At 49.7% G+C, this 26,141-nt stretch overlaps 1 protein-coding gene across 1 annotated transcript; it reads right to left on the reverse strand.

The window, feature by feature from the left end:
* Positions 1 to 751: 751 nt before the first annotated feature.
* On the reverse strand, positions 752 to 26,122 carry PLEKHO1 (pleckstrin homology domain containing O1). Its single transcript, XM_028709168.2, has 6 exons — positions 25,731 to 26,122; positions 24,519 to 24,665; positions 9,287 to 9,427; positions 7,760 to 7,864; positions 3,293 to 3,394; positions 752 to 1,793 (listed from the first exon to the last, which is right to left on the reverse strand). Exons 1-6 carry the CDS (start codon positions 25,758 to 25,760, stop codon positions 1,020 to 1,022), a joined length of 1,299 nt encoding a protein of 432 aa, XP_028565001.2. The 5' UTR covers positions 25,761 to 26,122; the 3' UTR covers positions 752 to 1,019.
* Between the last annotated feature and the right edge of the window lie 19 nt (positions 26,123 to 26,141).

A 26,141-nucleotide genomic window follows, 5' to 3' on the forward strand; every position in this document is an offset into this window, starting at 1 on the left:
CTGTATGAACAGGCCAATCGGCAACATCAATGTGTGTTGTTGTTGTTTAGCATGACTCATGAATGTGTACCCAAAAACTCTGTTGCCGGTCATGTAGAACTTAAAAGACAACCAGAATTCCACCAGAGAGCAAGAACAGTCAGATAAAAGTTTTAAGAACTGGGGTGCAATTCAATCTGACGTTGTGCTCAAGCATTGTGAATTGATTTGGTTTGGAAACATCAGGAAAACTTAGATGATGTTTCTGCATAGTTTAAGGCCGCCTTTGTGGCAGGGTTTTGGGCGCAGGCCAAGGTGGGCACTGTGGGCAAAGGAATGACCGCCCAAATAGCAGAGTGGCGCGGAGTGAGAGCCCGAAGAGCAGATATTGTAGAGCGAGAGAGATTTGGATGTGGAGGGACTAGTAGAGAATTAAATCTGCTGTTTTGTGGGAAGAAACCCACATCCTGGGCCCCAAAGTCAATCTAAATCTCCAGGGACTTCTGGGGAACTGGAGAAAGCTACTGGGATGCTCTCATTTGCTCCATCCTCTCTGCGCTCAGGTTGAGGACGTCAACAGTTTCTATTTGGAAGCCTTCTCTGGAAAGAAATTATTGTACCAGATTCTGTGCCCTGCCACCAAACTGCAATAAAAATTAAGCCCTCCTGCCACAAACCTAGAATCCTTTATCCTCTTTGAAAAAGAGGCTCGATATTGTTTTAGAGCGAGAGAAAGCTGAGGAAAACAAAGCCCCCCAAAATAAATTTAAAATCATGGATACAAACTGATTTATTGGAATGTGTTTGTCTGGGGCTGGAGAAGGGGAAAGGGAGGGGGGATGATAGGGGGCAAAAGAAGGGCAGCAAATCAAACTGGTGAGAAATTAGGATTGGATGAGAACAGGCACCTCGTCAGCATCAAACACTGTAAATAATAATAGTGGTAATAAAAAGGTACATACCAACCCTTTTGACCCTCTTCCTAGCCGCCCTAAACACCCTGTCCTTCCCGCCTAAGAGGGCCCAAAACGGGCCTCCATTCACATCATACTTTTCCTGTACTGGGATTGCGCGTTCTGTTTGGATTTGGGGTCTGAGAGCTGCAGTTCGAGCTGCTTGTACAGGCCCCTCAGTTCTTGAACCTCCTGCAGCACTTTCTGAGCCTGCCTCCAGTTGGACGAGGCCTCCCCAAGCAGCCGCTCCGTCTCCTGCAAGATGGCCTCCGAGTCCAACTTGGAAGAAGACGAGGAGGAGGAGGGAGAGGAGGCGATGGTGGTGGCAGAAGCGGGGTCCTTGGCCTTCCGTTTCCCCTCGGCGTAGCCCCTCACCTCCGCCAGCAGTTCCTGGGTCTTTTCAAGTTTCAACGCAACGAGTTCCTGGATTCGACCCAGCTGCTCTGGCCCAGCCGAGGCCAGCTGCTCCTCCAGCCCTTTCCGCAGCACCGCCCGGTGCGCCGAAGAAGAGTCCCGGCACGACAGGATCTCCTCCATAGAGGCACATTTGTTTTTCTCCAGGTGGGAGAGCTTCTTCGGGACCTGAGGGGTGTACATGGTACCCTTCTCAAAGGAGTCGGTGCGCTGAGAGAACTTGTCCCAAGACGCCACCTCCCGCCTCGGGAGGCTGTTCGTCCGGCTTTTCTCCGCGGGCTTCACGTTCTCGGAATCCGAACGCCGCCGCCCGGCCGAGAGGTGGGCCGCCGATTTGTCCAGGTCCACCCGGAAGCTCTCCTCGCAGGTGCCGGGGTCTTCCGGGGAAGCGTCCTCCTCCTGGATCAAATCGAGGGTCAACATTCCGTCGGACGTTGAGGTAGATGCCTACAGAGGTCGTGGGGCAGGAAGAGAGAGAGAGGGAGATAAGGGCTACGTGTTTTGAGAATTATTTTGGAGCGTCGTGCCTGTAGGCATCACAAATCAACCCACAGATACAACAGTGCAGTCGCATCTTACGCAGGGGTCACGTTCCTGGGATAGCACGTAATCACAAAAGCACATGGACACACCCCCATCCAAGCACCCCTAGTCTTCTAGAGCTGGCGTGCCAAAATAACCCCTCTGCAGCAAGGCACAGAGCTTCAATGCTCTTTTTGTGCCAGGTAACCCAATACCAAGGGACGCGGGTGGCGCTGTGGGTAAAAGCCTCAGCGCCTAGGGCTTGCCGATCGAAAGGTCGGCGGTTCGAATCCCCGCGGCGGGGTGCGCTCCTGTCGTTCGGTCCCAGCGCCTGCCAACCTAGCAGTTTGAAAGCACCCCCGGGTGCAAGTAGATAAATAGGGACCGCTTACTGGCGGGAAGGTAAACGGCGTTTCTGTGTGCTGCACTGGCTCGCCAGATGCAGCTTTGTCACGCTGGCCACATGACCCGGAAGTGTCTTCGGACAGCGCTGGCCCCCGGCCTATAGAGTGAGATGGGCGCACAACCCTAGAGTCTGTCAAGACTGGCCCATACGGGCAGGGGTACCTTTAACCCAATACCAAGGACAGAAATGAAGAATTTGGCTCTGGTCCATAGTTGCTACTTCCTATGCCCAATGAATCAGTCAACTTTTGCATGTGTATAAACAAGACAAAACATGCATGCTTATGCCATCTGACACACACACACAAACAAACAGGGATAGAATACAAACATAAGCAGAGCCTGTTGCTGGATCAGGCCAGTGGCCCATCTAGTCCAGCATCCTGTTTTCGCAGTGGCCAACCAGATACCTCAATGGGAAACTTGCAGCCAGGACCTGAACACAACTACATCTCCAGCAATTGTCATCTGATGCGCACTTAATTTGCGCAGTTTCAGAAATAAGTGTTTGAAGTCCAGCTTGTTCGAATTCTGCAAGTTAAAAGCAAGCGACACAGAGAGATTGAAAGCTCTTTTTGCGCCGGGTTTTCCTGGCGTGAAAAGACTGTTTGAGCTCTCTGCCTTGCTTGGGCAAGCCCCACTCAGCGCGCGGGCTCCGGGATGCTCTCATGAGTTCCCGTGAGATCTTGCGTGAGCATCTGTAACCTGGAGCCGGTGTGCCAAGTGGGCCTTGCCTGGCAAATGAGACAGAGAGCTTGAAAGCTTTTTCCATGCTGCGTTTTGCGGGAAGCTTTTGAGCTCTCTGCCTTGCTTGGGGAGCGAGACTTGCAAAATGTGCTAGTTCCAGGAGTCTAGATATGCTCACACGGGGCGGTTTGAAAATCTGCCTTTTTGTGTGTGCATCGAACCCTTGGAACCGAACCCCTGCATAAGATGAGATTGTACTGCACGTATATATTTCCCGTGTCCAGTTCTGAGTGTGCGCCGTTAACGGAAGCGGGAAATCCGCCTTAACGTACCACAGCCATCAAATGCCCCCTGGTCGGCGGCCGCCTGGAGTGCTGGATCTTGGCCCTGTCGCGAGTCGGGTGGGCAAGGTAGCTCTCCTCCTCCACGGTCACCTGAAATGCAACACAAGAACACCCACCATCAGTTTGTCACGACGACAGGCCAGCGCGGTGGATCGCGGTGAATAATTTATCCCTCTCGTTTTGGCTCCCTGCAAGGGGCTGATCCGTCAGCTTAGCCTGGAACTCTGCGGCATATTCATTACTCGCAACAATTAGCTGGAATCTCTTTCGGGGTCGAAAACGGCTCAACTACTGCCTGGCGGAGGCTCCAGAATTTGCAGGGCTGCAAGTCCTCTGGAGAGACAGGCACTGCTCAGAAGTGTGTTGCCGGCCAACGTTCCAGGCATGAAGGTGCAAGCGCACTTTGGTCAAAGCTGAGCATCATTCTGCTAAACCTGTTGGGCCAAGGGCAGTCAGAACTTTCCAGGATTGGAACCCATTCTGCAATGTCAGTTGGCGCATGCAAAGTGGATTCAAGCGCTCTGTCACCCTAGTGCAGAAGAAGAAGAAGAAGAAGAAGAAGAAGAAGAAGAAGAAGAAGAAGAAGAGGAGGAGGAGGAGAAGGAGGAGGAGGAGTTTGGATTTGATATCCCGCCTTTCACTCCCTTTAAGGAGTCTCAAAGTGGCTAACATTCTCCTTTCCCTTCCTCCCCCACAACAAACACTCTGTGAGGTGAGTGGGGCTGAGAGACTTCAAAGAATTGTGGCTGGCCCAAGGTCACCCAGCAGCTGCATGTGGAGGAGCGGAGACGCGAACCCGGTTCCCCAGATTACGAGACTAATTCCCTAGCAAGGGCCAAGTTCCCTTCCAGGCAGCTGTCTTGAGGGACCACATTCTAGAAGTAGACAAGGCCAGTGGGGAAACAGGACAGACACGGGAATGTAACATTTTTCTTTTCTACAGTGGGCTAGTTTCTACACACAAACACCCCTCTGTCATCCATCCATAGCCAGGGCCTTTTCAACACTGGCTCCGGTGGAACGCTTTGTCTCATGAGACCAGGGCCCTGCAGGATCTGAGTTCTTTCTGCAGGGCCTGTAAGACAGAGTTGTTCCGCCTGGCCTTTGGCTTGGAATCAACTTGATCCCCTTCCCCTCTATCCTTTTTCCTTTCTCCTTCTGTGATGGAACTCCTATTTGGGGACTTCCCTGGCTTTTTTCTGGCCCACGTAGGACCAGTCTGGATAGTTGGCCTTGGTGAAGATTTGACGTTTTCATCCCCAAAAAGTTTTTGATTTGAGTTTCTACTGAAATGAGGCTGCATTTTGATGTTGTATTTTAATCTTGTTTTTAAGTTTTATTTTAATCAATTGTTTTATACCTGGTGTTAGCCGCCCCGAGCCTGGTCTTGGCTGGGGAGGGTGGGGTATAAATTATTATTATTATTATTATTATTATTATTATTATTATTATTATTATTATTATCAGGCAAGCGGACAGCATGACCAGGGATCAAGGACAGGAAAAAGCATTCAATGGGGGTGCAAAACAGCTGGTGAGGGGTGTGGCCTGGGCACAGAGGTGTACCTAGGGGTTGGTGAAACCAGTCCCCGCCAGGGGCTCAAAAGCCACCTATCTGACTATGGATCATATGATGTATTTGTGTGGGGAGATCACCGCTGCTGTCGCACGGAGATCAAACACAGGAGAAGCTTCCCAACCTTCTCGCACCGTGGCACAAAGACGTACAATTTTTCCTGCCCTTCCTCCCTGCCCTCATTCCAGATGTTTCAAGCAATTGGGTCGCGTGAAATGTAGTAATTTCTAATGTGGCTATTTGCCTAGGGCGCCAGAGACCTTGGTTACACCTCTGCCTGGGAGGAGAATTTGCAAGGCTACATTTGGCCCCCAGGCCTAAGGTTCCCGACCTCAGCCAACCCCAGAGCAAATTCCAAGGGCTGGAGGTAATAGATTTAAGGACAACGATAATAATTAGCCCACTCTTCACCCTAAGGTCCGAGGGTGAGGTGCAGCAATTAAAATGCAATGGTAAAAACAGTTTAAAATAACAATCACAAGATAAGGTGGGTTTTAAAAAAACATGCACCCTGAGTGCTAAAAGCCTGAGCAAAGAGGTACATCTTTAGCATCCTCTGGAAGGTGTACAATGAAGGTGGCGGGCACATCTCTGCAGGGAGGATGTTCCACAGCTTAGGGGCCACCACAGGGAAGGCCCCCATCCCCTGAGCCTCTGCAACAACCAAGAGGGCGCCCTCTGCCCATCTCAGCACCCAAGAGGGTCTGTAGGGAAAGAGGCGACCATTGTCCCATAGTTTAACAATGCACCATGTGGATAAATCTCTTCTTTGGTCTTGCTGCTTCTGATTCAGGCCAAAGGGAGCCTACTTAGTCCAGCATCCTATCCTCCCAGTGGCCGACCAGGTGCCCCAACTGGAAACCAGCAAGTGGGATCTGAGCGCAAGAGTAACACTCTCTCCATCCTGGGCGTCGCGGCAACCGGCATTCAGAAGCATCTCTGCCTCTGACCCCGGGGATTATTACGGATCAAAAGGCAGAACCGCAACCCCAGCCTTTAAATAAAAGCAAGAAATTCTCACCGTGGCTGCCCCTCAGCCTTCCCCTAAATTTAGCAGCGAGGAAGCGGCACTCTCGATTCTGCCCTGCTCTGCAGATGCAGAATGAGTCACGAGCCCACAAAGGCAGAGCGATCAAAAAAGAGAGACAGATGGCCCCGGCGATATCGGAGACAGCAGACTGTAGTCTTGGTTCTTCTTTCTTCCTTCCTATTTTTTTCTTTAAAAGGGTTCCTTAATTCAATCGCACTGTTTAAAACTCCGAGCAGAGGCAGCTCACGTTACAGTGGGTGGGAGGATGGCTGGAAAGGGAAAGGGGGGCAACCGGTGGAGAAACAAAAGGGATCTTGGAGGCAGTGGGGGGGGTCTCAAAAGCTTCGCTGTGGGAGACTACAACCTGGCAGAGGCCCCTTTGTTTCGCCTGCCATAAGCGCAATGTTTTCCTCTTCCCTCCCAGTCCAGTTTCCCTTGCGTGCTGTGGTTTTGTTTGCTTTTAGATTGTGCGGAAAGGAATTCTTGTTTTGACTGTACATTAAGCTGCTCTGGGGGCCTTTGGGGGGGGGGCTGAAAAGAAGGGTACAAATGCTCTGAATGAATGAATGAATGAATGAATGAATGAATGAATACAAACAATGTCCATTTCTCATTGTTCCTGGGAGGAGGAACAATTAAGTAAGTACCGTATTTTTCCGTGTTTAACTAGGTTTCCCCCCTAAAAAATAATGTCATTAAATTAGGGGGCATCTTATACACAGATACATCTCCCCCCGTTTTCTTAAATCTGAGTCCCCAAAAATAGGGGGCATCTTATACATGGGGGCGTCTTATAGACGGAAAAATACTGTAGGTAATTTTACGAGCCAAGCAACCAATAGGTTATTAATCAACTCATTGCTGTGCTCATAAAAACAACTCCAAGGCAACTTCAAAGGGCAACCCCTTGAACAGGTTGGTGGGCGCAAGACCCACATCGTAGGAACAGACTCTGCCTTATGCAGAGTCAGGCGGTTGGGGTCCACCTGGCTCAGTACAGTCAACACTGACTGGCAGCAACCCTCCAGGGTTTCGTAAAGGGGGGACATTCTGAACCCTAGGTGGAGATTCCATCAAGGATCAAACCTGGGATCTCTTACATGCATAACAGGTTCTCTGCTGCTGTGCTATGGTCCTCCGCTTCAAAATAAAGACTCTAGTCCTCATGATTCTGAACCAAAGGGCCGGTTTAAATAGGAACATGCCTTGCCCCAGATCAGAGTATTGGCCTGTCTAGTCCTACCCAAAAAAGTAAAAAAAAGAAAAGAAAAAAGGAGAGACATCACCTTGCCAACAAAGGTCCAAATAGTAAAAGCTATGGTTTTCCCAGTAGTGATGTATGGAAGTGAGAGCTGGACCATCAAGAAGGCTGATGCTTTTGAATTCTGGTGCTGGAGGAGACTCTTGAGAGTCCCATGGACTGCAAGAAGATCAAACCGATCCATTCTGAAGGAAATCAGCCCTGAATGCTCACTGGAAGGACAGATCCTGAAGCTGAGGCTCCAAAACATTGGCCACCTCCTGAGAAGAGAAGACTCCCTGGAAAAGACCCTGATGTTGGGAAAGATGGAGGGCACAAGGAGAAGGGGACGAGAGAGGACGAGATGGTTGGATAGTGTTCTCAAAGCTACCAGCATGAGTCTGACCAAACTGCGGGAGGCAGTGGAAGACAGGAGTGCCTGGCGTGCTCTGGTCCAGGGGGTCACGAAGAGTCGGACACGACTAAACAACTAAACAACAGCAACAACAGTCCTAGCCAGAAGATGCCTTCTGGCACTGAACCTGGGACCACCTTCATGCAAAGCAGATTCTCTGTCCGTGAACACCTCATTCCCCGAAGGTTACTTGCCTCGTCCAAGATGCGGTTCTTGGCCCGAGTTATCGCAGAGTTGAGAGCGTTGATCCAGGACTCCTTTTCTTCAGGACTCACAGCCAGGAAGACAAGGTTAGGTGCCTAGGAGAGAAGGAACGCACATCAGCTGCGGATGTCACGCCGTCAACAAACCCATCCTAAGGCAAAGGAAGATGGCGTCCATCTACGTCAGACGGACCAGCGCCTAACAGCTTTTTAGTGGAAGAGAGAGTCCCTAACAATGCATGGAAATACAAAACCTTCTTACAACTCGGTTGGCTTTTTGAAGCACCCAGGTGACAGCCTGGTTCTGGAAAGCATTAGCTCTGCTACGGCAGGCCAGTTCCCTCACACCTCCTTTCCCCTCACCTGTCACCTGGGGGCAGCCATTCCATCAGAAGAGATGGGAATCAGAAGGCCTCTTCCATCAGGACAACTGTTTGGAAATCTGTGCCTGAGTTTTGATTTTTCCTCTTCCCTCCTTGTTCGTTTCCCCTTGTGTGCCATTCTTGTTTACTTTATAAACCTGTGCAGGTAAGGACTGTAAGGTTGTCATTTTTTTTTTTAATTGTCGCTAAGCCTTTCCTGGGGCCTTTTTGGCCGAGCGGGGCATGAATTCTCAAACTAAAATAAATAGTAATGCAAAACCATGGTGTCTGAGAGAGGATCACTTAAACCTTGCTTTATTACATCCCTTCCTTGTCTCCCATTAAAGGAGATGCAAGCCAAGAAGACCCATTCTTCACTCGTGGCTCTATAGCTTCTGAGCAGTGACAAAGTCCTGGTTTCCTAGGGTGCATTTACTATCCCAGGACTGGGGAGTCTGCAAAGCCTCAAGGTGTCACTGGAATCCAATTCCCCTAACTGCTGACCACTGGCCATCCTGGCTGGTCTGGCTCCTTCAACCTTGTGGGATGGGTTACCTTACGCCTACAGGAGGTGAAGCTGCAAAAAAATTATAACCCCCATTGTCAACACAAACTCCCCAGCAAATCTGGAGAGGTGGAAGCAGCTATTCTTATGCGTTGCGCTTTTATTGTGATACACGCCGGATTTTTATTGGAAACTCCTTTTTACAGAAACTCCCCAGGCGATCAGGTGAATTTTATGCTTTTTAAAACTCCTCTCAGATCGGGGATGCATCCATCTCTTCTAAGCTGGGAGCTAAATACTGCGCTGCAGCAAGTAAAACTCACCGGGGATTAATATTAACGAACTTACGGCTTTATTTTCTGTGCTTGGCATTCTATAGTATGCTTCAGTTATTAGTCATTGTATTGTTATGGCTCTCTGTCTTGTTTTGTCTGGTACTAGCTTATAGATTTTAAAATACTGGCCGTTGACTGTAATAAAGAGACTGGCTGATGACGGACCATTGGCCACCTTGGCTGGGGGCTGATGGGAGTTGGAGTCCAAGGATGCTGGAAGGACCATCCTTTTCCTGCCACATCCTGCAGCAGGGAGTTCCATAGTTTAGCCAGCAGCCAGGAATCCCTCTGGGTGGGGGCGATAGGGAAGACCTACTGTGTTCCCAGGCTCCTTGGAGTGGGCGAGCGAGAACTTGCTGTAGTTCTTTTTGCTTCTGCTTTTTGATTTCCTGAGCTCTTCGCATTTCTCGTAATCGTTCAAGTCAAACACTTCCTGAATGTTTTTCTCGTCTTTCACCTGCAGGCAGGGAATAACAAACACGTACACAGAGGGACACAAGTTCAGTGAGAGTCTTTCATTTGCGATTGATTGCTGGTTCTGTCTCTATACACTACAAACCCTCAACTGTTTTAACTATCCCGGCTTAACGCAACAAAATCAGACACTGGAGGATTCTGACGGAAGCAAAATGGCCAATGTTGACTTATTTGTCCTGTCTACGTGATGGGAATCAACCCAGCAAATATTGATTGACATTTGCTGCTGCTGCTTTCAGTCCGCAGACAATACGTAATTGATTATGGTTGCTGCCACCACACATTTAAATTGCATCCAGCATTCATGAGTCGTGACGTCAGTAACTTGCGTAAATGGCATTTGTAACTTGCGTAAATAATCAAGTCGATTGCGTTGCATAGGAAGAAGAATAAGTTAGCATTTGGTGGAAACCGAGATGCAGCAGAATGAAAACAGCGTTGATTGCGATGAAAGCAGATTAGAATGGGAATCATCACTGCCTTCTGACTTCCCCAGCCACAAAGCATTCTGGGAACTGTAGTTCCCACAGGGAGGCTAAGGCTCCTGGTCCCCACTGCAGTTCAACAGCTGACTGCACCCGTTTGGATGGTGGGTGTAAGAGGTTTGCACCCTGGAGATGAAGAGGCAGAGCGACTCCTCCATCTGCTCACGGCCCTCTCTGCTCGCTAGGTGGGATCCCAGCCAAAAAGGGTTGCCAGCTTTTCAGCTTCCCACTGCAGCTGTGTCAAAGCCAGACTATCCTCCACAAGAGCCAGGGTCTTTTCAGTGACGGCTCCGACCTGGTGGAATACTCTGTCCCATGAGACTAGGGCCCTGCAGGACTTGATCTCCTTCTGCAGGGCCTGTAAGACAGAACTATTCAGCCTGGCTTTCAATTTGAATTAGCCTGATCCTCTATTCCCTTTTCTCTTTCCTCTTCTATGAAGAAACCCTTTCTGGGACCCCACATTTAAATTCTTCCCTGGTCTCCTTGCTGGCCCTAGTAGGACTAACTTGGCCAGTTAGCACTGGCGATCGTTCGATGTCTACTGACTGGGGTTTCCCCCCCTCCCCCCCAAAAAAATGACCCCTGAATTTTTGAATTTTATTGATACTGATGCTGCATTTTATGTTGTATTCTGTGCGGTTTTACGCTGTTTTTAAGTCACATTTTAATCAGTGTTTTATGTTTGCTGTTAGCTGCCCTGAGCCTGGTTTTTAAACTGGGAAGGGCGGGGTATAAATAAAAAATTATTATTATTTATTATTAATTGGAAAGCGTTACTTTTATCTCCATAGCTGGGGAAGCCACACCTGCAGATTTCTGCAGGATACGCTGTTGTTGCGAAAAGTACAACCGCCAGGCCAGGTGGACAAACATTTCCTTAAAATAAATAAATAAAATTTTCAGGTTTTACAGGTGGAAAAGCATTTCCTGGTTATTTAGAAGCCATATGGTGAACGCACTACCACCTTTGGCAATGCCTCTCTTGGCGGCAAATCCCATAAGTTAACCATGCGTGCAGCTGCTTTTAAAAGCGCAAATGACTACTACTAATAATAATACCTGGGAAGCGGGTGGCGCTGTGGGTTAAACCACAGGGCCTAGGACTTGCCAATCAGAAGGTTGGCGGTTCGAATCCCCGCGACGGGGTGAGCTCCCGTTGCTCGGTCCCTGCTCCTGCCCACCTAGCAGTTCGAAAGCACGTCAAAGTGCAAGTAGATAAATAGGTACCATTCCAGCGGGAAGGTAAACGGCATTTCCGTGCGCTGCTCTGGTTCGCCAGAAGCGGCTTAGTCATGCTGGCCACATGACTTGGAAGCTGTACGCCGGCTCCCTTGGCCAGTAAAGCGAGATGAGCGCCGCAACCCCAGAGTCGGCCACGACTGGACCCAATGGTCAGGGGCCCCTTTACCTTTACCTTACTACTACTAATAATAATAATAGTAATAATAGTGTTTGGGGTACTGACTGCAAATGACACCCCACTAACCAGAACAAGGGATTCATTTACCGGAGACTTCCCAATGGAACGAATGGAAGTTGCAGGAGAGAAAGCGCATTCACAGGCAACTTGGGTTTGGTCCCAAAGGTTACGCACAGAGGCAACATCCAGGTATAGCCAGAATTCCCTTTGGACTTGCCCCATGGCTAGCCAGCTATAAGGGAGCCAGTGAGCAGTAGGCTCAGATGTGAGAGGAAGCTAGAAACTCAAAGCAGACCTAGTGCAAAAAGAGCTTTTAAGCTATTGGTCTTTGCTTCCAAGTTTTGGTCTTTCTGGGCAAGTCCCTCCCAGGGCATCCTCTGAGTGGCTCACCTTTTGCCAGGGGTGCGGTAGGCAGTGGCGGACATTTCAGGTCTCAAATTTCAGCAGCACCCGGTGCAATGCCAAAATTTGGTGCCCCCGCCTTTTGCGCCCCATTCTAAATCACAGTTGTGGCATCCCCTGCAGCTTCCCCAAGGCTTCGTGCCCAGTGCGACCAAATCGGTTGCGCTCCCTTAAATTCGCGTCTGGCGTTGGGGATGCTCCCGCGAGAGGTCGCTGGGCAACCTGACTTCCTGCGAGAACTTGAGAGCTCTTTGTTGCGGCTTCCACTCGCCTCTGATTCCCGCCAGCTCGCCTTCACAGCGTACGGTTGAAAATCTATTAGGGTGCCCAAACTTTTTTCAAAGAGGGCCAGATTTGATGAAGTGAACATGCGTGAGGGCCGACCAAGGTTTTTAGGATTGTTGAGATATTTTTACAACTTTACCCCAAAGTTGAGTTATTTTTAGGATTTTACCCCAGGACATACAGTGGTACCTCGGGTTACATACACTTCAGGTTACATATGCTTCAGGTTACATACGCTTCAGGTTACAGACTCCGCTAACCATGAAATAGTACCTCGGGTTAAGAACTTTGCTTCAGGATGAGAACAGAAATCGTGCTCTGGCGGCGCGGCAGCAGTAGGAGGCCCCATTAGCTAAAGTGGTGCTTCAGGTTAAGAACAGTTTCAGGTTAAGAACGGACCTTTGGAACGAATTAAGTTCTTAACCCGAGGTACCATTGTATACTGCCACAGTGGGGCTGGATTAAATTGATTAAATGGACTTTGGACATGACTGCTGTATGTGAACCGCACCTACAATTCAGGTTTACTGCATTCCTATGGACGTGTACATATGGAAGATACTTCTTTGTTTTAAGCCGTCCAGCACTCGGAAATATCGTGGGGCTGGGTGCCCGAAAAGCCACAAAAGCAAAATGCGAAATTAAAAACGACACGGATATCTTAAATCCATCTGCGAAAGTCAGCTTTGAGGAGGGGATGAGCACGCCTACAGTTTAGCAGAAGGAAAACCAACATCGCTGCGCTATTATCTGGCACATTTTGGAAGCGGGCAAGAACAAAAAGTCAAATGGGAGGGGGGCAGGATGAGCGCCGTCTATTTTTAACTGGGCCAGAATCTCTGCTGTGTGCCAGGCAGGACAGCTCCCTTTAAGCCGCCCGAGACCCGCAGTCAACGCAGGATTTGCGACACGTGAAATAAAACCACCGCCTTCGCTCCTAAAGCTTTTTGTCCCCAGAGAAGAGATTAGCCCAAAAGGGAATTAAACCCCGGCACAGAAGAGCGTGGACCCACGTTGGGCTTGAACCCGGCGGTCAGGCTTCCCTTTCCGTCCTGCGATCCATTTCCAAACGGACACATTCGCTGCGCATGGGGGGAAAAACAACAACAGCATACCAGCCAGATCTCAGCCTAATGCCAAGTTAGCAGCTCACTTCTCTGTGAATCTGTCTAATCCTCTATTAAAGCCTTCTAGGCTGACGTCCGTCACTGCCTGCTGCGGCAAGAAGTTCCAAAGTTTAATTCTGCGCTGCAGGAAGAAATCCACCCTGAATCTCGCAACATTCAGCTTCCTTAGATTTCCACAAGTTCTAGTGTAACGAAAGAGAGAGAGAGAGAGAGAGAGAGAGAGCGGGGAAAACTCTTCTGTGTCTGCTTTCTCCATGCCAGGCAGAATTTTATAAACGTGTTGGCTCTTATTTGCCTTTTCTCTAAGCTAAAAATCAAATCCCAAAAGCTACTAACCTCTGGTAGCGTTCCTAAAGCTAGCAAGGCCCTCCTGACTAGTGGGAGGCGTCCCAAAACAAGTGTGTCCGCACCACGAGGGAACGATCGCACTATCGCACTGCTCCCAACATCCTCCAAAACCACAGGGATTTGGGAGAGAAAAAAGAGCAAGGGCAGAGGCAGCTTAATGGAGCACCATGTTCATTCCAACTAGGGAGCCGTAAATAAATGCAATTTTCTCCATTGCAGAACAGAGGGGACGGCAATATCGATTGCCGCTCACGTCAGGTTGACCTAACACAGCTCATGCTCAACTCTCGCAAATCAATTTGGGGGAAGGGGAAGGGCATGTCATGCGTGCCTCTGTGAGCACATGGGCAGCTCGGCTGGGCTATCGCAGCGCAAAAATCTATGCCCATGAGCTGGCGATCAGAGCAGTTTTTAGGAAGCAGAGGGGAAAGAGTCCTTGGGGAAGGTTTACCACGCCTGGGGTCACGGGGAAAGGAATGGGAATTGCCAATATCGTAATGCCACGATACCGATCAGTGGTGCGGCCGAATTTGAAATATTGTGCACCGTTCCGGTCGCCTCAGCTCAGAAAGGGTACTGAAGAGCTGGAAAAGGTTCAGGAAAGGGGATGGAGAGACTTCCCTACGACAAAATGTTGCGGAGTTTGGTCGTTCTTAGTTTAGAGAATCGGCGAGTAAGAGGCAAAATGATAGAAGTTTATAAAATCATGCGTATCATGGAGATAGCAGACAGAGAAAAATTTTCCACCCTCTCTCATAACAGTGGAATTCAGGGATATCTAGTGAAGCTGAAAGTTGGAAAATTCAGGACAGATAAAAAGGACTTCTTGAAACTGCGGAACTCCCTCCCACAGCAGCCAGCAGTGGCCACCAACTTGAATGGCTTTGGAGTAGACAAATTCACAGAGATTTCCCCACGTCATCCGTGCTCTTTCCAGATCTGTAAACAGGACATCAGAAGCTGAACCAGACACTATCAGTCCATCTAGCCCGATCTGGAGATGTCTTTGGGGATTGAACCCAGGACTACAGAGCTACATCCATAAAAGAAATAAAGTAAGAATCTAGTCCTCATGGTCATTGTTACCATTGGTCATTAACTTACAGACAAGCCAGAACGGCTTGTGAATGAGCGGCCGGTTTGAACAAGAACCTAAGATGCCACCTTCTGCAGAGTCAAGACTATGGGTCCATCAGGGTCAGTATTACCCACACTGACCGGCAGTGATGCTCCAAACTTAACGCCGGGTGGGGGGGGGGGAATCTGCTAAGAGCTAGTGCATTAAGTAAACGGATGGAACAATTTTAACATTGGATTAAAATTTAAAGCAAAAAGCTTGTGCGTGCCTGCAGGGATCTGGCAACCTTCCGTCTTGGAGGGGTGTGTGTGTTTGTGTGTGGTTGTGTGAGCTTCCGCCCCAGGAGCAGCGGAGGCCATGGCTGAAAGTGCCCCCCCTCGCTCTCTTTCACACACATCAATAAACACAGACTTTCGCTCTCCAGGGGCATCGATCTGCGCACCTTCTCCAAGGCTCGTATCAAATGCATTTTAGCACGCTATCGGAATTAATTACAAGAGGTGAAGTCGGGTGGCGGGCAAGGATCAACGCTCTTCACCCGCCCCCCCAGAAAACAATAAGCGGCATTTTGAGGACATGTGAAGCTGAGGTCTAGATTTTGGGGGTGGGGTGGGGGCTTTTAGGACCAAAGGGAAAACAGAAACAGGCTGTCTCTCAAGTCTAGGGTCTTGGGCCAATCCACCGCCCCCCCCCCCCAGCAACTAGAAGGTGGTGGTGGGTATATAGGGGCAGTGTTGTGTAGTGGTTAGAGTGTCAGACTAGGACCTGGAAGAGACCAGGGTTCAAATCCTGCCACTCAGCCATGGAGGTCACCAGGGGTGCACTTGGGGACCAGTCCCTCCTTCTCAGCCTAGCCTCCCTCACAAGGTTGTTGTGGGAATAAGCAGAGGGAGAACTATGCCTGACACCTTGAGCTCCCTAGAGAAAAAAGGTGGGATAGAATTGCAATAACCTGTATGTAAATAAATGGAATTCACCATCCTGCAAACTGGACGGAATTTGCCGTATTTACAGTATTGCAATTGGCTGCTGGCTTAAATGGCTCTTAAGTCAGATTAGACAAATTCATTGCTTTACCAACTGCACTGGCTCCCGGTGGAGTACAGGGTCAGGTTTAAGGTGCTGGTTTTGACCTTTAAAGCCCTACGCGGCCTAGGACCCTCGTACCTACGGGACCCCCTCTCCTGGTATGCCGTGCAGAGGACCTAAAGGTCCACAAACGACAACACTTTTGAGGTCCCAAGCCACAAGGAGGTTAGATTGGTCTCAACTAGGGCCAGGGCCTTTTCAGTACTGGCCCCGACTTGGTGGAACGCTCTGTCCCAAGAGACCAGGGCCCTGCAGGACTTGACATCTTGCCGCAGGGCCTGCAAGACAGAGCTGTTCCGCCTGACCTTTGTTTTGGACTCAGTCTGACCTTTATGTCCCCCCCCCCCTTTATGGTTTTGATCTATGGGCTACTTTTAAAACGAGGCTGCATTTAAAATTGCATTTTAACCTGTATTTTAAATTGGTTTTTTTTCCTATTATGTTTTTACTGTAATTTTACTGGTGTTAGCCGCCCTGAGCCAGGCTCTGGCTGGGGAGGGCAGGGTATAAATAAATTTATTATTATTATTATTATTATTATTATTATTATTATTATTATTATTATTATTATTAGCAGGGAAGGAGACCTAACAATGGCTGTTAGCCCTGCTGTCTAAATGGAACTCCAGGTTCAGGGGCAGTCTACCTCTGTTGCCTTCGTTCCTTTCCCCATTGACACCCGTTGATACTGGACTGGAGAAATATTTTATCTGATCCAGCAGGGCTCTTACGTTCTTCCACTTTCCTTTCCTTCCTTTCTTTTAAGTGGGAGAGGTCAGGAATAAAAAGAGTCGATTTCTAACCCTTAGGGGTTCGAAGGTAGACTTTTACAATATTCCGGCAGTGCCTGGCATAATCTCAGACGACAAAGAATCACAGGGCTGGGAGGCCCTCAAAGGCTCATCTAGTCCAACCCTGCAGGACTGCAGGAATCTTTTTGCCCAACGTGGGGTTCGAACCCACAACCCTGTGGTTCAGAGGCTCTACGGACTGAGCCAACCAGGAAGAGAGTTTCATAGCAGAAGGAATTAAGCAAAAAAAATCACCAGCCACGTGAAGTTGCTTCGTGTGTGTGACTCACGCAGGGTCACAGACCCAGCTTTTCTTAGTGCAAGGATTTGGGTTGCCTGGGCAAATAATTTCGGAAATATTTTTAGCATGGAGAACACCCAGTTGTTTACAGCCTGAATCCTGGGAGGATGAGAGGAAAGCTCAGAATCAGCAAAGGAGGCTGAACGCCATGGCTGCAGTTGGAGGGCCAGCGACAAACAGAGAAGGCCAGAGAATCGTTGACTTTTTTAGAGTTGGAAGGGAGACAGAGGGTCATCTAGACCAACCCGCTACAACACTGAGGCCCAGGCAGCAAGGGACGCCTAACCCAAGGTTATCTCGCAAACCCTGGTTGGCTAGGTCCCTCCCAGTCAAGTCCTCCTGAAAGAACTTCAGGACTCAATATTCTGCCATTGATAGATGGGGAACATCCTCCCAGTTCAGTCTGGATCCTTCAGCTCAGACCAGTCCATCAAGAACACACAAACACCTTACAGATGATCAAGATTTAATATATATATTTACCTGCCACTATATCTGAATATAGGCGCTGTGGGTAAAACCTCAGCGCCTAGGACTTGCCGATCACACGGTCGGCGGTTCGAATCCCCGCGGCAGGGTGCGCTCCCGTCGTTCGGTCCCAGCGCCTGCCAACCTAGCAGTTCGAAAGCACCCCCGGGTGCAAGTAGATAAATAGGGACCGCTTACCAGCGGGAAGGTAAACGGCATTTCCGTGTGCGGCTCTGGCTCGCCAGAGCAGCTTCGTCATGCTGGCCACGTGACCCGGAAGTGTCTCCGGACAGCGCTGGCCCCCGGCCTCTAGAGTGAGATGAGCGCACAACCCTAGAGTCTGTCAAGCCTGGCCCGTACGGGCAGGGGTACCTTTACCTTTACCTTTTTACTTAATATATATTTTTAATTGCCACTATATCTGAATTGTCTCTGTTATACCCAATTGCAATTCAACATATTCCTGTTGTGTTTTATGATTTTCCTGATATTGTAAGTGAGCCGGAACTGGTCTGTGAGCGTAATAATAAAATTCATTCATATTCTACTCATCATGGAAACAGAAAACTGTCTTTGCACGCAGAAGGTCCCGACTTCAGTTCCTGAAAGGCTGGGAGGTACGTCCTTCCTGAAACCTTGGGAGAGTGACTGCTGCCAGCCAGTGTAGGCAGTATTAAGCTTGATGGACCAGTGGCATTCAATACAAGAAGGCTCTTAGAGATGCCCCCAAAATAACACCAGGTGTAAAAGAGGCAGCTCAGTTGACTGGGAGAGAACATTGGTTGCCCTGCCTGCTGGCACCACAAAACTCGACTTCCACAACTCTTAACCGCCTTACGGGACCGCCTCTCCTGGTACGCCCCGCGGAGAACCTTACGGTCCACAAACAATAATACTTTGGAGGTCCTCAAGGAGGTTAGACTGGCCTCGACCAGGGCCAGGGCCTTTTCAGCCCTGGCCCCGGTCTGGTGGAACGCTCTGTCACAAGAAACCAGGGCCCTGCAGGAATTGACATCTTTCCGCGGGGCCTGAAAGACAGAGCTGTTCCCCCAGGCCTTTGGTCAGGGTTCAGTCTGACCCCCTTCGTTCTATGGGACACTGTATGTAAGTGGCCTCTTTGGCTATTTCTATCGGCCCATATGGGACCAGCATGAGTGGCTGGGCCTGGTGCACTTTTAATTCCTTACCCCTACGGTTATGATTCGTGGGTTCCCACTTAATTTTATTTTAAATGTGATTCGAATTGTGTTTTAAACTAATGGTTTGATTTTGTGTTTTTAATGTATTGTATATTTGGTGGTAGGGGACGCGGGTGGCGCTGTGGGTAAAAGCCTCAGCGCCTAGGGCTTGCCGATCGAAAGGTCGGCAGTTCGAATCCCTGCGGCGGGGTGGGCTCCTGTCGCTCGGTCCCAGCGCCTGCCAACCTAGCAGTTCGAAAGCACCCCTAAGTGCAAGTAGATAAATAGGGACCGCTTACTAGCGGGAAGGTAAACGGCGTTTCCGTGTGCTGTGCTGGCTTGCCAGATGCAGCTTGTCTCGCTGGCCACGTGACCCGGAAGTGTCTCCGGACAACGCTGGCCCCCGGCCTCTAGAGTGAGATGGGCGCACAACCCTAGAGTCTGTCAAGACTGGCCCATACGGGCAGGGGTACCTTTACCTTTACCTATATTTGGTGGTAGCTGCCCTGAGCCAATAAAAATTATTATTATTATTATTATTATTATTATTATTATTATTATTATTACAGTGGACCCTCGGGTTGCGAACATGATCCGTGCAGGAAGCACGTCCGCAACTCGCAGCATCTGCAGCCCGCAGCGCCACGTCTGCGCACGCGCCGGTTGCGATTCGGCACTTCTGCGCATGCGCAAATCGCGATTTAGTGCTTATGCGCAAGCGCCGAAACCCAGAAGTAATCCGTTCCGGTATTTCCGGGTTTGGTGCGGTGCGCAACCCGAAATCTCGCAACCTGAAGCATCTGTAACCCCTGAGGTATGACTGTATTATTATTATTATTATTATTATTATTATTATTATTATTATTAACCTAGCCAGATGAGGGATGGATGAGGGAGTTGGGGATGTTTAGCCCAGATAAAAGGAGACTGAGAGGAGATATGACGGCTGTCTTCAAATATCAAAGCTGACACCCAGAGGATGAAGCAAGCTTGTTTTCTCCTGCTCTGGAGGGTAGAACCCGAACCAACCGATTCAAATTACAAGAAAGGAGAGCCCAACAAAACACATTAGGTAACCGCTTCTGATGGCAAGAGCTGTTCGAGGGTGGAACGGACTCCCTCAGAAGGCAATGGACTCTACTTCATGGGAGATTTATAAGCAGAATTTGGATGCCCGTCTGCCAGGGATTCTTGAGGGCATTGCAGGGGGTTGATCTAGATCTGCGGTTCTCAACCTGTGGGTCCCCAGATGTTGTTGGACTACAACTCCCATCATCCCTGAGCTCTGCCCTTGCTAGCTAGGGGTGATGGGAGTTGTAGTTCAACAACATCTCGGGTCCCACAGGTTGAGAAAGGCTGATATACTTGATCCTTGGCGGTGCCTTCCAGTTCTAGGACAGCAAATGATCCGCCCCCCCCCCCCAAAGAATCCTGGCAGCTGCAGTTTGTGAAGGTTGCTGGGAACTGTAGCTCAATGAGGGATAAACTACAGTTCCCATCCGTCTTTGGTGCCACCGGGGCGCCTTTTAAATTGCACAGCGTGCAACGCAGCCTTAAGGCGCAGCGGATCCCAAACGAGCCCCTTCCTCCAAGCCCTTCGCCCCCACCTGCGCCCTCCTACCCATCGAGCGAGCCAAACACCCACCCTGGAGATCGGGTGTCTCCGTAACCGGATCGCCCCATTCTCTGCCTTTCTGCCTAGCCACCTCTCTGCATTTCTAATGCCTTAGTTTCCTGCCTCCAAAGCGCCCGGTCAGTTTCATGGTAATTAAAACGCCCGCTCTTCCGAAAGCCTGTTTCTGAGAACCCTCTTCCCGCGAAAAGCCTTTTGTGGGGGGGGGGGGCGACTTTTCAGTTTACAGGAAAAGTGGGTAAGCGAAGACGTGAAAGAAGTTGACCAAGTTATGCTGAGAAAAGTTTCCCTTCCCTCTCCCATAATGCTAGAATTCGGGTGGGGGGGTGTCTAACGAGGATGATTCAGGACAGGCAAAACCAAGTCCTTCTTCTGTTGAACTGTGGAATAATAATAATAATAATAATAATAATAATAATAATAATAATAATAATAATTTATTATTTATACCCCGCCCATCTGGCTGGGCTTCCCCAGCCACTCTGGGCAGCTTCCAAAAAAAATATTAAAATACTGTAATACATCAAACATTAAAAGCTTCCCTAAACAGGGCTGCCTTCAGATGCCTTCTAAAAGTCTGGTAGTTGTTTATCTCTTTGACATCTGGTGGGAGGGCGTTCCACAGGGAGGGCGCCACCACCGAGAAGGCCCTCTGCCTGGTTCCCTGTAACTTGGCTTCTCTCAGTGAGGGAACCGCCAGAAGGCCCTCAGAGCTGTAACTCAGTGTCCAGGTAGAACGATGGGGGTGGAGACGCTCCTTCAGGTATACAGGACCGAGGCCATTTAGGGCTTTCAAGGTCAGCACCAACACTTTGAATTGTGCTCGGAAATGTACTGGGAGCCAATGTAGGTCTTTCAAGACCGGTGATATGTGGAACTCACTGCCACAGGATGCAGTGATGGCCACCAGCTTGGATGGATTTAAAAGAGGAAGATTCGTGGAAGAAGGGAAGGTTCTGTCAATGGCTACACTCTGCCCCCACAACTGAAGGCGGTGATAATTCTGAATACCAGTGGCTGGGAAGCGCAGGAAGGGAATCGTTGCTGGGCTCCGTCTCCCAGCATAACCAATGAACAGGAGTCAGGGTCCAGAAAGATCTGAATTGCATTGCAAGGGTCCTTTCCGACTCTATGAGTCTCTATAAACAGCCTCAGTCCAGTATACCTGAAGGAGCGTCTCCACCCCCATCGTTCTGCCCGGACGCTGAGGTCCAGCGCCGAGGGCCTTCTGGCGGTTCCCTCACTGCAAGAAGCAAAGCTACAGGGAACCAGGCAGAGGGCCTTCTCGGTGGTGGCACCCGCCCTGTGGAACGCCCTCCCATCAGATGTCAAGGAAATAAACAACTACCTGACATTCAGAAGACATCTTAAGGCAGCCCTATTTAGGGAAGTTTTTAATGTGTGACATTTTAGTGTATTTTTGGTCTCTGTGGAAGCCGCCCAGAGTGGCTGGGGAAACCCAGCCAGATGGGCGGGGTACAAATAATAAATTATTATTATGATGATGAAGGTTGCTCGTTTCCTCAGTGCCCCTGCCTTAGGGGCAGTCCACTGTTCCGTTTGTCTCGGGAACTGAGGACAGGAAAACGCAAACCCGCTCTTTCCTTCCCTTCTCAAGATTGTGTAAAGCCAGGAATACGATAGACATTGGCGGGATGGTGCAATGGGGTGTCCCATTAACTCCCCACCCACCCCACACATTTCAGGTTCCCAGGGCTTCCTGAGGAACAAATCCTATCTGACCACAAGGGTGGGGAAAGCAGATTTATAAAAACAGGTCCTCATACAGAACTAATTTCAAACCTTCTTTGCAACCCACGTGGACTGCAGAAATCTTTCCACAGAAATCTCTCTCCTGTCATGGGGACTAGGAACTCTCCCTGCTTTAAGGCGTCACCCCCCAGGTGACCCAATGTCTGTTTACATCCATTCGCGGCCCCCTCCCCCCTCCCCGGGTTCTTCTCTCGCTGCTATCCTGCACATCCTAACCCCGACCTCTTAATTCTGAATGCAAGCTGATGGGGGCAGGGACCCGACCTTTTCGCACAAGTGGAAAAAGCACCATCTGCCCTGCACGATGCTACAAAAAAAACCCCACACACACACCTCAAAGTGAAAAAAGAAGGAAGAACAAATGCATAAAAGTTTGGCTTCCTGCTGCTATGGCAAACTGAGGCTCACAAAGAGTCAGGCCAGAAGGCCGGATGTGCAAAATAGGTTTAAACCACATCACCTCTTATTAGAAACGAGACCCTCGTAGTCTCCAGCTGTGTGCAAAGTGCTTTTTTTGTCTCTCACCACCAAGAAATTGCTGCCGTTTCCTGTCCACCTGAAAATTAGGAGCTCAGGGTGCAACTTCCAAGCAATTTCTTTGGAATAAGGACATGCACTGTGGAACTCCCTGCCTATTGATAGCAGGTCTTTTTTCCTCTTTTTTTTTTTTTTTTTGCACACACCTGCTGAAAGCATTTTTGATTAGACAAAGAATCTAAAGCAATATCCGGCCGGCGCCAGTTTTAATCTGTTTTTACTCTATTGCTATTTTAACTTTTCAAAAGTCTTAAACTGTTGCTGGTTCTTCCCGACAACCTGTGAGATTTGTTTCCCCCCGCAATCGAGCGGCGCATAAATTTTAAGAAAGAATTTCTTTAGCCCTAGGATTTTTTTTTCCCGAACGGGTCACGGCGATGGTGGAAATATGAGGGCACAGGAAAGAGCGTCAGGCACATCGACGCCAATGCAGCCAAGTTAATGCTCGCTCAGGTTAATAGTCCACAAAGGATGAAGGTTTTAACAAGGCTAAGGGAGAGATTTCCACTTAGGGGGCCTGCGATGTGTCACACATCTTTGCATTTAACCTGCCCTTTGTCTCACAGCCGGCCTGCCAAGCAGGAAAGGATGTCGCAGGAGGAAGCAAGCCTCAAAATCGAGATGCAAATTTTCAGGAAAGGATGGCTGACAATGCAGAACTCTACAGAAATACAGGAAGTTCTCAGACCTCTGGTCCATCTGGTTCAGTATTGTCTACACTGACCGGCAGCAACTCTCCAGGGCCTCAGGGCCTCTCCCATCCCTACCCAGAGATGCTGCCAGCAGGGATTGAACCTAGAGCCTTCACCACCGAACTCCGGCAAACAATGTTCCCGACACCCGGGATGGAAAACCCATAATGGCGCCCATTGCTCTGGCCAAGTAGCCAGGGGAGCACCATCACAGGAACACACAGCAAGTGCTGAGCTGCAAAGGCCTTCCGTTTAAATCAAAGCAAGATTCCAGTCCTCAAGAACACAAAGGAAGGACTAGCAAATAAGAAGGCAGGAACTTGCCATTCCAGAAGTCAGGCCGTCAGTCTATCTAGCCCAGTACTGCCCACACTGACAGGCAGTGGCTCTCTTCCTGGGCACTGAGTCTGGGACCTCCTTCATTTCTTCTCTAAGAAGAAAGCAAGGCGCTAGTCCTCATGGATCTGAATAAAGGGCCGGTTAATGGAAGAACCTAAAAAGCCATAGTAATACAAGTGAGGCCATTGGTCCCTCTATCTCAGTATTGTCTACTCTGACCAGCAGCTCCAGGGTTTTGAGATGGGGGTCTACCTGGAGATTGAGCCTGCGACTTTCTGCATGGAGGGCAAATGTTCCCAGCCTCAGCTGCGGCCCTCTCTAAGCTGTCTTACGCTGACTGTCTGTGTCCATTAAGCTAAGTATTGTCTGCACTGACAGGCAGCACCTCTCCCAGGTTCCGGAACTTCCCAGCCTGACCCGGAGATGCCGGGAATGAACCCAGGACCTTCTGCGTGAAAAGCGGCTGCTGGGTCCCTCGGCCAGGAGGCCACCAGTCCCCACTCCCCAACAGCTGTGAAGACACCAAAGGGTTTTTGAACCCCTTTCCCTGCCGCCAGGGGTGCCAACCTGAATAGATCATTGGGGGGCCCAGGTAAGCCCCACATAATCGATTCCAAGACACCACATCGCATGCACACCATTTGAATGGCAATACCCATCCACTTAGGGGGCAGCCCCCTCAAATGTTTATTGGGGGGCAAAGGGATCTCAGCCCCTAGGAGTTGGCTCCTTTGCTTGCTTGCTGCTGCTGCTGGTGCGCAAGTGACCCCTCTCAACATTCATCACCTTTGACCCCACATCCTGGGAACGAGCTGCCACATTTCCCACAAGGGCCCTGGGCCTGTGTCCTTCGGGGGCAACCCTATAGCGCCTGCCGCGCTTCCACGGACTTCAAAAATTGCTGCCCCTTTTCAACTTGCAAAATCTAGGTCTCAGGCCAGGCCCCAGCCAGTGGTCTCTCCTCCTCCCTCCACCACCCCCCCAATTTCCTGTTTTGGAGCTCCGGCTCTGAGGGTGGGGGGCGTGGGAAACGGTTGCCATCTCTCTCTGGGGTGGGGGAGCAGGGCTGCCCTCCAAGGAGATTCCAAGAGAGAGAGAGAGAGAGAGAGAGAGAGACCCTACCTCCTTCTCCGAGATGTACAGCTGGTCCCCTTTCAGAACCACGTAGCGGTTTTTCCAGATCTCCCGGAAAATGCCTCTGCCACAGAATTTCCGGACCCAGCCCACCTTCTCCAGCAGAGTGGCTTGCTGGTTCCCATCCTGGTGACCCTGGAAGGAGAAGCCAAAGAGAGAGAAAGAGAGAGAGAATTGGAAACTGTGATGGAATGTCTTTTATTTCAAGCCTCTCCAACCTGCATCCTTCCTTCCCGGAGACTGCAGGATAGGGCCCCTCTATCGCTGCAGAGTCCGCTGGCAATCTTTTCTGAGCCGCTGTCCTCCCTTGAAAGTGTGCAGTTATTATTATTATTTTTAAACTAACTAACAAAACAATCCCAATTCTAACGGTCCCTCTCTTTCTCTGTGTGTGAGAGAGAGATGATGATGATGATGCACAAATCAATAAACAATTTTTTTTTCAAACCCTCTGGCACCCCACCACCACCCCACACCGCCTCCACATCCATTATGTAAGAAAACAGACTGTGTCAATCTGTTCCCCTGCCCACTCTGCGTTTTCACTTTTTTTCCTTAAAAAAAAAATTAATAATCATCACAATTTTCGTGTTTTCCCTGCTTTCTCGCCCTTTGAAAACGCGGAGCATAACAACATAATATTAACGGTCCTAATAATGATAATATTCGCACGAGGCCCCGTTTCTAAGAGCAAATGTGGGGCTACAGAATTGGATGTTTTCAAATGGATCTCTCTCTCCCCCCCCCCCCCGCCTTTCTAACCACGGTAAACAGTCTTAAATCTGGAGAATAGGGACCCTGCCTTGTTTCTGTAAGGGTGGTGGGTTTCCCTGTTGTTTCAAATACTCCCGGAATTAATGCAAAAAAACAAACGAACACAAAACAGCCCCCACCCCCAAACCCACAGTTTTAATAATAAACACTTGGCAATCCAGCTTCTGTACCAGTTTAAAGGACCCAGTAATTGGGAGCTGCTGGGGAGAGATAGGAGGCAATTGAATTGTTGGAGGAAGGGGGCCGAATCGAAGGGCATCGAGACGATATTTACAACAACAGCAACAAAATAATCAATAATCCAGAAAAAAACGCTCTGACACCCCAGCTTTCCCCCTCCCACCGCGCGCCCCTCCAACCTCACAGAAACTGGACAATGACCCTTCTGCTTTCGGGGGGTCTTCAGAAAGCGGGCTGCCAACTCACCCGCTTGGTAGAATTGGTTTTTTTCATCATTCCTCGGGGGGGTGGCCGTCAGGAAAAAGGGGGTGGGGGGAGGAAGAGGGGTGGGGGAGGAGAAGAAAGAAAGAAAGGAGAGGGAGAGAGGGAAAAAATCAGAATCGACGCTGGTCTCCTGGAGACGAGCAAGCAGCTGAAGGCTTGGGCTGGCTGTTTCGCAGGAGGGGAAAAAAATAAATGGCTCTCCCCCCCTTTTTTTTCCTCCCTCCCTCCCTCTTTATTTCCTGGTTGTCTTCCTCCTTCCTCCCTCCTGCTCCTCTTTCTTCTCAGAGGGAGCGCAAGAGACCTCCGGTGGCATGGACCTCTTTGCGATGCGCGCACATCCCTACTGAGAGAGAGAGAGAGAGGCGCCCCCTCCCTCCCTCTCTCCCTCCCTCT

This window comes from Podarcis muralis, chromosome 16 (assembly GCF_964188315.1).
Source record: "Podarcis muralis chromosome 16, rPodMur119.hap1.1, whole genome shotgun sequence".
NCBI lineage: Eukaryota > Metazoa > Chordata > Lepidosauria > Squamata > Lacertidae > Podarcis > Podarcis muralis.

Excerpts from the sequence above, each read along its gene's own strand:
- PLEKHO1 (XM_028709168.2), bottom strand. The coding sequence starts at position 25,760 with ATGATGAAAAAAACCAATTCTACCAAGCGG. Across the intron at positions 24,666-25,730 it reads AAACCAATTCTACCAAGCGG|GGTCACCAGGATGGGAACCA; the intron begins GTGAGTTGGCAG and ends TTCTCCTTCCAG. Across the intron at positions 1,794-3,292 it reads GGGGGCATTTGATGGCTGTG|GCATCTACCTCAACGTCCGA; the intron begins GTACGTTAAGGC and ends CGACCTCTGTAG.